Source organism: Hylobates moloch, unplaced genomic scaffold (assembly GCF_009828535.3).
Source record: "Hylobates moloch isolate HMO894 unplaced genomic scaffold, HMol_V3 SCAFFOLD_10, whole genome shotgun sequence".
NCBI classification, from domain to species: Eukaryota; Metazoa; Chordata; class Mammalia; order Primates; family Hylobatidae; genus Hylobates; species Hylobates moloch.
Genome location: NW_026652285.1, coordinates 45,188,632 through 45,203,037, shown reverse-complemented (window position 1 = coordinate 45,203,037; position 14,406 = coordinate 45,188,632). Strand labels below are relative to the sequence as shown.

At 42.9% G+C, this 14,406-nt stretch overlaps 1 protein-coding gene across 4 annotated transcripts in view; it reads right to left on the bottom strand.

Moving 5' to 3' along the window:
• GDA (guanine deaminase) overlaps nt 1–14,406 on the bottom strand; it is a 101,534-nt gene that overhangs the window by 48,865 nt on the left and 38,263 nt on the right. For 3 of the 4 annotated variants that reach the window (XM_032164287.2, XM_032164289.2, XM_032164288.2), the window contains exons 2-3: nt 7,740–7,828; nt 613–784 (exon numbers count right to left, since the gene is read on the bottom strand). In XM_032164287.2, coding sequence (XP_032020178.1) covers nt 613–784; nt 7,740–7,828 — 261 coding nt within the window. The remainder of the gene's footprint in view (nt 1–612; nt 785–7,739; nt 7,829–14,406) is intronic. The other variant, XM_058445863.1, reaches the window with a different exon arrangement.

Genomic DNA, 14,406 nt, shown 5'->3' with positions numbered 1-14,406 from the left:
ATCCTATTTTCCTTCCTTGCAAAGCTCCCAGAATAACATGATATCCCTTCTAACAGTAATTTAAATTTTTAATTTTAAATTTCCTTGGGCATTTTTTTTAAGCAAACAAATAGAGCTCTTACCATGTGCCAGGCACTATTCTAAGAACTTCACAAATATTAACTTGCTTAATTATCATGATAATCCTGTGAAATAGGTACTATCATGATCTCTATTTTTTACAGATGGGAAAAGTGAGTCACATAACTTTGCAAAGGTCATATAATGAATCCATATGATCCTCAGAACAGCATTATGGATTGGCAGGAGTAGGGAAATACACATATTCATTAAACCCAGATTTGGTAAAGAAAACACAGGAAGTAAAAGAGTAATGTAAACCCACCAGATTGGGGTTTTGGAAACTTGGATTCAAATTCTCTCTTTGCCACTGACTAGCTGTGTAGGTGAGGTGGTCACAAACTCACTGGACTGTGAAAAAGAAACTTAAAAATTCTCTATGGCCCACCTTAGGCTTAACTGCTTATGCTTTATAATTTAAATCTGTCCTACGAAACTGATATTTCTATAGATGACCAAACAGAATACCACACTCACACACAAGATACTTACAACAACTCTGGTATATACTTCTTCTGCAAAGTCGATGTTCTGGAATCTGTGTTCTGCAGAAAATGTATACTTGGTCAGCCACTCCAAGAGTGGCAGGTCTATGTTACTTCCAGCAAAGGAATACTGAGAGGCATGGATGTGTGTATCAACCAGCCCAGGCATGAAGAACTCACTGGAAATTAAGATGAGAATAAAAGTATTTAATAATATCTTCAGTCATTTTCCATATTTTTAAATCATTTTCCCAAGCATGATTTCACTGTTCACCCCACACAGGTTTATAGGTAATGCAATCAGACAACTGTAAATTCTCCAATTATTTAGGGGTCAGGACATAAAAATGAAGCTCTGCTAGGAGAGATATAGCTCCTAGGTTGGAATGGCTGGTCGGGGGTTAACCAGTGATGACGAAGGGAGGGAAAAACACAGCAGTGAGCAGAAGCAAAGCAGTGGTGGCACGAGAAAGGACGGGAGCTCTGATTTAATCCTATGACTTTGTTCTCACAACTGATGGTTGTAGGTCAGAGAGCAAGAATGGAAGAGGAGGTCTTTAAAACTTCTAGAGCCGTGCTGAGGAATGTGCACACGAGTCACTAAGGGCGACTAAAGATGAGAAACAGACTGGCTGCAATTTCAGATTTTGTCTGACTACAAGAAACCTAGTCTTTTCCCACGTGTTACAGAAACTGAGTTCTGAAACAGAAGCAGCAAGAGCAAGCTGGTTAGGGACAGGCGATCTCAGGAGATGGACCACAAACGGGCAGTAGTGTAAGTGGTGAAGCGAAGAGGGAGTTACATGTGATGCTGTGACAACCATGCTCAGGATGCTTGTGATCACTAATGCTGCCACCATGATCCACCAATTAATATTCATATTTCTATTAATTTTTATAATTGGAAAGTCCTGGAAAGTGTTCAGAGGCACTACCCACAGAATCGAGGCAGTATGGTGCTAACAGACACTTCATGCTTTTCTAAGGAGCTAATGCAGTTCACCACAGTCACTATTAAGTATCCAACCTCATCCAAACAGATATTTGCCCAAAGATGGGACCCTCTACTGCCACCATTATCCTAGGTAAATATTCAATCACATAAGCAACTTGAACTTGAAACCTGACATCACAAAGAATTCCTCATGCTATCAAATCAAATGCATACATACAACCTAACTGTAAGCCTAATAAAGCCATGAGTAACTCTAAACGCTTTATTTTAAAACAAGAGCAAGGAATGGCAGACTCGGTGGTCACCTCGATCTTGTCTGCCTCTACATCACATGGAAAAGACTAGCTTTTTTGTAGTCAGTTATTATAATAATGATGGTGACAGCAGCTAATGTTTCCTGAATATGTACATTCACTAGGCACTGGCACAGCGTTCTACATACATCATCTCATCTGTGGGCAGCAGTTGAGTTAAAGTGTATACATTCTGGTTTTGGCCTGCTAAGATCTGAAATCAGGTTTGACCATAAATCAGCAGTTAGATATTTGACATACTAAAAAAAAAAAGAAACTCTGTGACTCAGTTTCCCTTTATGTAAAATGGAGATAGTAGCATCATAGGGCTGTCGTGAGGATGTATTTAGTGTGTGTAAGAACAATGCCTAGATAATGGAAAGCATCAATAAATGTTATGGATGATGATGATGATGTAATGTTCACAAGAAACTTAGTAAGTATGAGAGTACTGTTACCCTCCTTTACATAAGGGTAAGCTAAAGCTCAGGGAATTTATGTAGCTTGAAAAAAAGTAACTGTTAACCAGTCAGCTTTGGAGCTGAGATTCAAATCCAGGCAGTTTGTCTGTAGGTTCAGTACTCTCGGTCACTACGTTCCACGTGATGGAATCGTTAATTCACTAACTATGGAAATAAAGAACAGTGACAACTTTTTAAGGATGTCAAGAAGGCAGCATTAAGTGGGCCTATAATGTGGGAAACACTCTGAAAGGGAGGGTGGAATATGGATTTCTCTCAGGTATCAGTCACTGATCTCTCCACAATGTCAGTCCTTTGGGTCTTTGCTTTCCGTCCCATAATAAAACAGAATAGCAGTGTAACTTCCTCATGCAGTTAAATTGTTTAACCAAATAATATTTCCCAAATGTCTACTATATTTGGGAAACTGCCAAGCCCTGTGGAGAGTCCAGAGAAAAATAAGGCATATTGTCCTCAAAGACTTTACAATCTAGTTCAGGAGGTTACGGGTGAATGAGGGAGAGAGAGGGGAGGAGGAAGAAGAATGAGGAGAAAGAAAAAGGAGAGGAGGAGAAGAGGAAAAGGACGAGAAAGGAGGAGGAGAAGGAGAAAAAGAGGAGGAGGAGGAAGAGGAGGAGGGAAGAGAAGAGGAAAAAGAAGAAGAGCAAGAAAAGGAAGAAGAAGAAGGGAGAAGAGGCAGAAGAAAAGAAGGAGAGGAGGCTGGGCACAGTGGCTCACGCCTGTAATCCCAGCACTTTGGGAGGCTGAGGCGGGCAGATCACGAGGTCAGGAGATCGAGACCATCCTGGCCAACACGGTGAAACCCCGTCTCTACTAAAAATACAAAAATTAGCTGGGTGTGGTGGCGCATGCCTGTAGTCCCAGCTACTCAGGAGGCTGAGGCAGGAGAATGGTGTGAACCCAGGAGGCGGAGCTTGCGGTGAGCAGAGATTGCGCCACTGCACTCCAGCCTGGGTGACAGAGCGAGACTCCGTCTCAAAAAAAAAAAAAGAAGTGATTCAGATTTGAGGGTCTTCTCACATAGGTAACTCTAGAAGTTGGCGATGCCAGAGATCTCTGTGAAAGAAAGAACAAACCAACATCGTAAGCAGCACCTTCAACTTCAGGAGTAAGACTGAGAAAGAAAAGATCAGGATCAATCTTGGCAGAGTTATTGTCAGGAGGGTACAGGGAACCCAGGACGGAGAGGTGTCAGGGACAGTAAAGAAGAGACATTCAAGAAGGAGCAGGGCAGTGACTAGTGCCAAAAACTGCAAGGGTCAAAAATGCATGGCCTCAGGAATAATCCTAAGACCCCCAGTTTTGGAAAGATTTAGCTCTTCCTTTAAAAAGTAGTCACTGAGTCTCTAGAATGTTTTGGTTACTGCACTAAGTGCTAAAAAGAGAGTGCTTGAGGAAGTCCTGTGCAGATGGAGAGCTCCCTTTTAAAATATTTGGTAGTGAAAGTTAGGATGCAGAAGAGTTCAAGTCACTTTATGTTTTCCATGTAGGAGAAATGAGCATGTTCATTGTAGCTGAGATGAGAGAGTGAAAGATGATTCAGAGTACAAAGTCTTCAGAGGCAACAGAAGCTCAAGGATTTATTGCATCTGAAGTGTGATTTTTTTACCCAGAAAAGTTACAATCCTTTTAAGGAAATAGTAAGCATCGTGAAATGATTATTAATAAAAAGATTCCCAGAATCAAGGTTATAGTCCAGGATTAATTACAGATAATATTGGTACACACAGAAGCATGGAATGTGAGAGTGCATATGAGATTAGAGGTCAGTGAGCCCACCTACTCATTTAATAGAGAGAACAAAAGGAAGGTCTGGGATTGCAAGTTTATTTTTGACTTGGAATTTGTTGGCGGCTCAGCTAGGATTCAAACTCGGTTCTCCACTCACAACATCACTTATGGCTAAATTGTAGCTACTAAAGGCCCAGCTGCAGGCAAAGCAGAGAAGAGATCTGAAGGCAGCAGCAGAAGGTAAAAAAGCTCTCCTTTCTCCCTTCTTTTCAGCTTTCCTCTTCTCACTTTACTTAATCAGCATCATAATTTCCTCAGAGAATCTCAACTTCCCCCAGGTATTCCAAATCTGCAGTGTTGGCCAAGCCATATCATAACCTGAGCAAAAAAAATTATATATATCCCCCTATATGTGCTTATCAGAACATCCACCTATCTTTTCACCAAATGGAAAACACTAATAAAGTTTTATAATCAGAAAACAATACAGGTATATATCAATACATGTGTGTATTGCCCAAACCATCATCACCATCATCGACCTGCCCTACCAGTAATGCAATGGCATCATGGGCCTGGGAATCCATGTTATTTGAAAGTGACTGTTCCATTGCACAAAAAAAAAATGCATGGCTGTAAAACAAACAACATCCTGTTTTTATTTAAAATGTTGGTATTTTGTTCATCATGAGTTTTTGTATTAATTTTTGTTTTTTTTTTGAGATGGAGTCTCACTCAGGCTGGAGTGCAGTGGCGCAATCTCGGGTCACTGCAACCTCCGCCTCCCAGGTTCAAGCCATTCTCCTGCATCAGCCTCCTGAATAGCTGGGACTACAGGCTCCCGCCACCATGGCCGGCTAATGTTTTGTATTTTTAGTAGAGATGGGGTTTCACCGTGTTAGCCAGGACAGTCTCGATCTCCTGACCTCGTGATGTGCCTGCCTTGGCCTCCCAAAGTGCTGAGATTACAGGCGTGAGCCACCGCACCCGGCCCACACCTGGCTAATTTTTGGATTTTTAGTAGAGACAGGTTTCACCATGTTGGCCAGGCTGGTCTTGAACTCCTGACCTCAAGTGATCCACCCGCCTCGGCCTCCCAAAGTGCTGGGATTACAGGGTGAGCCACCACACCCAGCCATGCATTACTTTTTTTATTTTAAAATATTGTCTTAAAAGTATCTTGATTACTGAGTTTTTGCCCCTCCCCCGCTGCTTTTAAATTTTGTGCCTGAGGTGAATGCCTCACTCCCCTCACCCCAATCCTGGCCCTGCAAACCTGTCCACGGTCCATGGCCACCATCTGATTCACTCCTACCACAGCACTGCCCATGGTACTCCAGTTGTGATTTTCCTTTTTTGAAAATCCACATGGTACTGAGATAGACCTGCAGGTACACTGTGTATTGGGCCAAGTCTACTAAAAACTGTCTGAGACATCCCTTTATGGTATTTTAATCGTGACTTAAATTCAACTGCACATAACTTGTGTGCTTGATATAAGAATCTCTTTGCATTTTAAATATAATCTTTCTTCAAAGACTTCAGTCTTCTACTAAAATTTAAATTATTTCTTACCTTACTACTTATTTGTGTGCAGTACTTACATACGACCCCCAGAATCTGCATTTCTGATGGATTTAATTTCAAAAGCAACCTCATAAAGAGGAAGAAAAGGATGTGAAGACCCAGAGTTATGCTTACCCTCCTCCCCATCCTCCAACCGCTTCCACCATTCTCTCATCCCATCTCAGCCTCTACTTCAACTGCTTCCAAGCCTTCTACTCCTCCATCACAAAGACACGCAAGCAGGAGACTATAAATGTCAGTTGTTCCTCATCATAGATTCTTACGTGAAAATCTAGCAAGAGGAAGTAGATGGTAACAGCAGAAGCTACTATATTCATTTCCATGCCCAGCGCCCACACACTTCCAAGCCCATAGAGAGGCAGCACGGAGAGGGAAGGAGGCAAGGGATGTGAGTAAAACTACAGGTGGAGTGAAACTTTATAAACAGTTACTCTGTCTCTCTGGACTACGACCAGGGATGAGCTTCATAGTCTAGATGAGCTCCATAGTCTAGATGAGCTCAAAGAGGGAAAGTGGCTTGCTTGACTTTTAACATCTGCAAAGCTACAGTCTGTGGATTCAAACCAGGTATTTTCATTCCTAGTTCAATATTGCTCTATTACGTGAAACAGTGTTCCTCTATATTACGTGAAAGTCAATTCCCAAGTTATCAAAGTGTTTTCAGAATATAAATGGTACCACTTTTATTGGCCTTGGAACTTACTTGGCCTGAAACAAGATAAAATATTTTAGCTTTAAAAAAATCTTCCAATTCATGTCCTTTGCAGGGACATGGATGACACCGGAAGCCACGACTTTCAGCAAACTAACACAGGAACAGAAAACTAAACACCGCATGTTCTCATTCATAAGTGGGAGTTGAACAATAAGAACGAATGGACACAGGGAGGGGAACGTCACACACCGGGGCCTGTTGGGGGGTGGGGGGGCAAGGGGAAGGAGAGCATTAGGACAAATATCTAATGCATGTGGGGCTTAAAACCTAGATGAAGGGTTGATAGGTGCAGCAAACCACCATGGCACATGTATACCTATGTAACAAACCTGCACATTCTGCACATGCATCCCAGAACTTAAAGTAAAATAAATAAAAAATAAAATAAAAATTATAATCAAAAAAAGTTTTCCCATTTCCATAAAGCATATCAACCAGGCTATGAGGAAACTAAGCTTTTTTTTTTTCTTTTTTTTTTTTGACAGAGTCTTGCTCTTTCACCCAGGCTAGAATGAAGTGGTGTGATCTCGGCTCACTGCAACCTCCGCCCACCCCGGACTTCAAAAGATTCTCCTGCCTCAGCCACCCGAGTAGCTGGGATTACAGGCATCATATGCGCCACCACACCAGGCTAATTTTTGTATTTTTAGTAGAGATGGGGTTTTACCATGTTGGCCAGGCTGGTCTTGAACTCCTGATCTCAGGTGATCCACCTGCCTCGGCCTCCCAAAGTGCTAGGATTACAGGTGTGAGCCACCATGCCTGGCCCAATCATTTCTTAAAAAAACTGTATAACATATATTAAATATACGTTATATATAAAATACAACAAATATTAAAAACCACTAAAAGTAGTTGAAATATAATATCACAGCTCAAGTGTGCTTCTGAACTTCCCCAACCAATTGATGCTCAAATTTTCTTTCCTCCCTACTTCTTAATATTTAACCTCTACCATACCCCTCCCCACCTTGTTTTCTTCCTTATAGAAGCTATCACAATCTACCATGGTCATGCTCAGGTATCTGTTTGCTTGTTTACTGTCTTTGTCCTGCATAGACTGTAAACCGTGTGAGGACAAGGACTTTGAAGATCTTTTTCACCTCCAGACCCTCCAGTACTGCACATAGCATGCTCAACAAATATATGCTAAAGAAACTGATGAATGATGGCAGCCTCTAGCTCTCTAAGTTTCCATCCTTCAGCTTCCTGTTTACCTTTTCCTTCCCATCTCCTCCCTTAACAAATAATTAATACAAAATAATTATTGTTAAATTAATATTATTTTTTAAAGTCTGTCTCTCAAGGCAGGTTTTCTATAATTTAAGCTTATTAGTGGCACCCAGTAAAAGGGAAGAAGTCACAACTTACTGGTGGCTCAGTTCTCTTATTTCACATGGCTTGAAGCACCATTCTTTGGCCAGTTTTTCTTGTTGAGATGCTTCTTCTAAAAACACTATCTTTAAGAGAAAGAAAGAAAAGAAAAGAAACACATATTAGTGAGTCACAGTCATTTGTTTTTTATTAAATATGTAAATCTTCTTAAAAGAGACTATAGCTGAGTTAAAAGGTATTTGATACCAAATGGAATTGAGTTTAGAGGCAAAAAAAAGACAGGTGTTTGCTTTTGGTCATCCAAAGACAAGCTGTGTGTGATTCCTCCTTTTCTGCCATAATATCGATGTGGGACTTCAAAAATTCTCAATTGAAGATACAAGGTATTAAAAATGGCTAATTGGAGAGGCGGAGCAAGATGGCAGAATATAAGGCTTCACCAATCACCCCCTGCAAGGACACCAATTTGACAACTATATTAAAAAGCACCTTCATAAGAACTACAAATCAGGTGAGCAGTCATGGTACTTGGTTTTAAATTTATCTCGCTGAAAGAGGCACTGAAGAGATACAAAAACCAGTCTTGAATTGCATATGCTACCCCTTCCCTACCCCCCGGGGCGTGGTGGTGTGGTGTGGAGAGCATTTCTGGGCACTGGTGGAAGGAGAGCATAGAAATTATGAGCCACCGAACTCAGTGCTGTTCTGTTATAGCAGAAAAGAAAACTGGACCAAACTTAGCTGATGTCTGCCCACACAGGGAGCACCCAAACCAGCCCTGGCCAGAGGGGAATTGCTGATCCCAGCAGTTGGGACTTGAGTTTCCAGAAGCCTAGCCACAGACTACAGCGGGCTAAAGTGCCCAGGGGCCCTAATAAACTTAAAAGACAGTCTAGGCCCCAAGGACTACAACTCTTATGTGAGTCCTAGTGCTGAAATGGGCCCAGAGACAATAGACTGGGCCGGGGGGTGGGGGAACACAACCTCCTAAGACACAAATTGGGGTGGCTGCAGGAGTGCTGACATTCACGCCTCCCCTAACTCCAGAAGAGACTCCTTCCTTCCACTCAAGGAGAGGAGAGGGAAGACTGGGAAGGACTTTTTCTTGCATCTTGGATACCGGTCAGCCACAGCAGGATAGGGCACCTGTCAGGGGTGTGAGACTGTCTTTCCAGGCCCTAGCTCCTTGACAGCATTTCTAGACATACTTTGGGCCAAAAGGGAACCTGATGCCTTGAAGGAAAGGACTCAGTCCTGGTAGGATTCGTCACCTGCTAACTGAAGAGCCCTTGGGCCCTGAATAACCAGCAGCAATACCCAGGTACTATGTTGAGGGCCTTGGGTGAAACTTAGCACATTCCCAGCTGTGGTGGCTATGGAGCAAGACTCCTTCTGCTTGAGGAAAGCAGAGGGTAAATGGTACTTTGTCTTGCATTTTAGGTACCAGTTCGGCCACAGAAGAATAAAACATCAAGCAGGCTCCTGGAGTCCCCAGTTCCAGAACTTGGCTCTTATACAGCATTTATGGATCTGCCCTGGGCCAGGGGGAAGCCCACTGCTCTGAAGAGTTAATCCCAGGCCAGGCAGAATTCACAAGTTGACTAAGAATCCTTGGGCTTTAAGGGAACATAGGCAGTAGTCTGGCAGGACTTCCAGGGCACCTGTGGTGGCAGTGGACACAAGGTAAGGCTCCACCACCTTCACAAAGGGGAAGGAAGAGTGGGAAGGACTGTATCTTGTGGTTTGAGTTCAGCTCAGCCACAGTACAATACAACACCAGGTGGCTTTCTAAGGCTTTTGACTCTAATCGCTAGCTCCCTGATGGCACCTCTAGAACTGCCGGGGAGCTGGGGTGACTTACTATCCTGAAGGGAAGGATACAAGCCTGGGTGGCTTCACCACCTGCTGATTGTAGAGCCCCAGGGCCTTGAGTGAACATGGACAGTAGCCAGGGAGTGATTACAGCAAGCCGTGGACAACACCCAGTGCTGTGCTGGCTTCAAGTCTGACCCAGCACAGTCATAGTGATTGTGGCCACAAGGGTGATTGTGGCCACAAGGGTGCTTGTGTCACTCTACCCTAAGCTTCAGGTGGTTAAGAACAGAGAGAGAGACTGTTTGTTTGGGAGACAGTAAGGGAAGAGAACAAGAGTCTCTGCCTGGTAAACCACAGAATTCTTCCAGATCTTGTCCAGGACCATCAAGGCACTACCTTTACGAGTCTGCAAGAACCACACTGTTACTGGGCTTGGGGTGCCCCCTAAAGCAGATATAGCTTAGATCACAACACCAAAGTCCTTTCAAATACCTGGAAAGCCTTCCCAAGAAAGACAGGTACAAACAAGCCCAGATAGTGACAAGTACAATAAATACCTAACTCTTCAATGCCCAGGCACAAACAAATATCTACAAGTATCAAGACATTCCCAGGAAAAAAACGACCTTACCAAATTAACTAAATAAAGTACCAGAGATTAATCCAGGAGAGAGAAAGATATGTAACCTTTCAGAAAGAGACTTTAAAATACTTGTTTTGAGGAAACTCAAAGAAATTCAACATAACATGGAGAAATAATTCAGAATTCTATCAGATAAATTTAACAAAGAGATTGAAATAATTAAAAAGAATCAAGGAAAAATCCTGAAGCTGAAAAATACAATTGGCGTAATGAAGAATGCATCAGAGTGTTGTTTGTTGTTGTTGTTGTCGTTTTGAGAAGGAGTCTCGCTCTGTCACCAGGCTAGAGTGCAGTGGCGCCATCTCAGCTCACTGCAACTCCACCTCGTGGGTTCAAGCGATTCCTGTGCCTCAGCCTTGTGAGTAGCTGAGATAACAAGCCTGCACCACCACACCCAGCTAATTTTTGTATTTTTAGTAGAGACGGGGTTTCACAATGTTGGCCAGGATGGTCTTTATCTCCTGACCTAGTGATCCGCCTGCCTTGGCTTCCCAAAGTGCTGGGATTACAGGTGTGAGGCGCCATGCCCGGCCCAGAGTGCTTTAATAGTAGAATTGATCAAGCAGAAGAAAAAATTTGTGAACTTGAAAATAGGCTATTTGAGGCCACGCACAGTGGCTCATGCCTGTAATCCCAACACTTTGGGAGGCCGAGGCAGGTGAATCACGAGGTCAGGAGTTCAAGACCAGCCTGGCCAACTTGGTGAAAACCCATCTCTACTAAAACTACAAAAATTAGCTGGGCATGGTGGTGGGCACCTGTAATCCCAGCTACTCAGGAGGCTGAGCAGAGAATTGTTTGAACCCAGGAGGCAGAGGTTGCAGTGAGCTGAGATCGTGCCACTGCACTCCAGCCTGGGCAACAGAGTGAGACTCGTTCTCAAAAAAAAAAAAAAAAAAAAAAAGTCTATTTGAAAATACACAGTCAGAGGAGACAAAAATAAAAAGAATAAAAAACAATGAAGCAAGCCTATAGGATCTAAAAACCCACAGATTCAATAACTCTTAGATTTGCCTCTACAGAGGAGGTAGGAAAAGAGATAGGGATGGAAAGTTTATTCAAAGGGATAATAAAGAACACTCCAAACCTAGAGAAAGATACCAATATCCAAGTACAAGAAGGTAACAGAATACCAAGCACACTTAATTGAAAGAAGAGTACCTCAAGGCATTTAATAATCAAACTCTCAAAGATCAAGGATAAAGAAAGAATCCTAAAAGTGGCAAGAGAAAAGAAACATGGCCGGGCACGGTGGCTCATGCATGTAATCCCAGCACTTTGGGAGGCCGAGGTGGGTGGATCACCTGAGGTTAGGAGTTCAAGGCCAGCGTGGTCAACATGGTGAAACCCCATCTTTACTAAAAAAATACAAAAAATCAGCCGGGTGTGGTGGTGGACACCTGTAATCCCAGCTATTTGGGAGGCTGAGGCAAAAGAATCACTTGAACCCAGGAGCTGGGGGTTGCAGTGAGCCAAGATCGCGCCATTGCACTCCAGCCTGGGCAACAAGAGCGAAAAGAATCAAGCTACTTGGGAGGCTGAGGCAGGAGAATGGCGTGAACCTGGGAGGCGGAGCTTGTAGTGAGCCAAGAGAGCACCACTGCAGTCTGGTCTGGGCAAAAGAGCAAGACTCTGTTTCAAAAAAAAAAAAAAAAAGTGCCTTCTCTTTACTTTCTCCCTGTACTTTTGCCCAGGCCACCAGCCATCTTCTTCCTCCATTTTCCTTGTCGACGTTAGATTCCACCATCTATTATTTCATATTTCCATTGTCTCTTACTTAACATACACCTGGTAAAAATAACTGAACCCCACTTTCCCTTTTTCTGGGCTGCACCTGAGTAGCCACGCGGTACTGGAATGAGGCACACAGCACAGTAGATGGAATAGCCATAGTCACCAAGCTCAAATGTGCCCCTACCAAGGCTTCTGCCTAGCACCCTATGATATTTCTCTAGCATTGTGGTCTTTAACTGTCAATAAAATGATAGAAGACCTCATTGCTTATCAATTGACAGATCACTAAAGATATTTTTGATAGATTAATATGTAATTTTATCACACGACAAGTTCAAAGAATTGAATGATATTGCTACAATGAAACTTCTTCCATTCACATCTACTTGATTTATGTTAAAATTATTCCTGGCCGGGTGCGGTGGCTCACGCTTGTAATCCCAGCACTTTGGGAGGCCGAGGCAGGCGGATCACGAGGTCAGGAGATCGAGACCATCCTGGCTAACACGGTGAAACCCCGTCTCTACTAAAAGTACAAAAAATTAGCTGGGCGTGGTGGCGGGCGCCTGTAGTCCCAGCTACTTGGAGAGGCTGAGGCAGGAGAATGGCGTGAACCCGGGAGGCGGGGCTTGCAGCCAGCCGAGATCGCGCCACTGCACTCCAGCCTGGGTGAGAGAGCGAGACTCCATCTCAAAAAAAAAAAAAAAAAAAATTATTCCTAAAACTCACATCTATAAAAATGGAAAATAAGAAAAAATTGATGCTGCCCCTTATTTTATTCTACCAACAAGTAACAATCATTCATAGATATATTATCAAACTGAAGGAAAAAAACTTTTATTTTACACTTAACAAATTACTTTCAAAATGCGTAATACAATTTTTTTTTAAATTTTCTTATATTCCCAGGCCATTGTAAATGCTTAAATCTATGTACAGACATTTTACTGCAATGGTTGATCAATAGAAGGCTTTCAAGTATAAAAATATATTGCATTAGTAAAAAGTCTGTGAGAGAAGTAGAATAGAATTAGTAATTCAAGAAGAAAAGGGGATTACAGTTGCCCCTTGAATAATGCAGGGGTTAGGAGCACCGTAGTCTAAAATGAGTGATAACTTTTGACTTCCGAGAAACTTAACTACTAATAGCCTACTGTTGGCCAAAGACTTACCAATAACATAATCAACATAATCAACATAAAGTTAACTAACACATATTTTCTATATTATATGTATTATATACTGTATTCTTCACTAAAGTAAGCTAGAGAAAAGAAAACATGGGGGGGTGAAGTGGCTCATGCCTGTAATTCCAGCACTTTGGGAGGCCAAGGTGGGTGGATTGCTTGAGGTCAGGAGTTCGAGACCCGCCTGGCCAACATGGTGAAACCCCGTCTCTACGAAAAATACAAAAATTAGCCGGGCGTAGTGGCAGGTGCCTGTAGTCCCAGCTACTTGGGAGGCTGAGGCAGGAGAAATTGCTTGACCTGGGAGGCGGAGGTTGCAGTGAGCCAAGATCATGCCACTGCACTCCAGCCTGCACAACACAGGAGAGACTTCGTCTCAAACAAAACAAAAACAACAAAAAAACAAGAAAAGGAAAGAAAACATTAACAACCTACTCTCACAATAACTAACCCACTCCCTTCATAATGGCATTAATCCATTCATTAGAGCTTCATTCCTATGACCCAGTCACTTTTTAAAGGCCCTATCTCTTAATACTGTTACAATGGCAATTAAATATTAACATGAGTTTCAGAGAAAACAAACATTCAAACCATAGCATTCTGCCCTGGCCCTACAAAACTCATGTCCTTTTCAAGTACAAAACATATTCATTTCTTTTTTTTTTTTTTTTTGAGATGGGGTCTCACTCTGTCACCCAGGCCGGAGTGCAGTGGCATGATTTCGGCTCAGTGCAACTTCCACCTCCCAGGCTCAAATGATCCTCCCACCTAAGTCTCCAGAGTAGCTGAGACCACAGGTATGTGCCACCACACCTGGCTAATTTTTGTATTTTTGGTAGAGAAGGGGTTGCACCATGTTGCCCAGGCTGGTATCGAACTCCTGAGCTCAACTGATCTTCCTGCCTTGGCTTCCCAAAGTGCTAGAATTACAGGCATGAGCCACCGTATTTGGCCTAAAATAGATTCATCTCATTCCAGTAGTCCCAAAAGTCTTAAGTAGTTGTTCCAGCATCAACTCAAAAGTCTAGAGTCTCAGGTCAGGCGTGGTGGCTTACGCCTGTAATCCCAGCACTTTGAGAGGCTGAGGTGGGAAGATCAATTGCACCCAGGAGTTTGAGACCAGCAGCATAGCAAGACCCCATCTCTACTAAAAAAATCAAAAAAATTAGCCAGGTATGGTGATGCACACCTGTAACCCCAGCTATTCAGGATGCTGAGGTGGGAGGATCACTTAAGCCTGGGAGGTCAAGGCTGCAGTGAGCTGTCATCACACCACTGTAGTTCCAGCCTGTGTGACAGAGTGAAACCCTGTCTCAAAAAA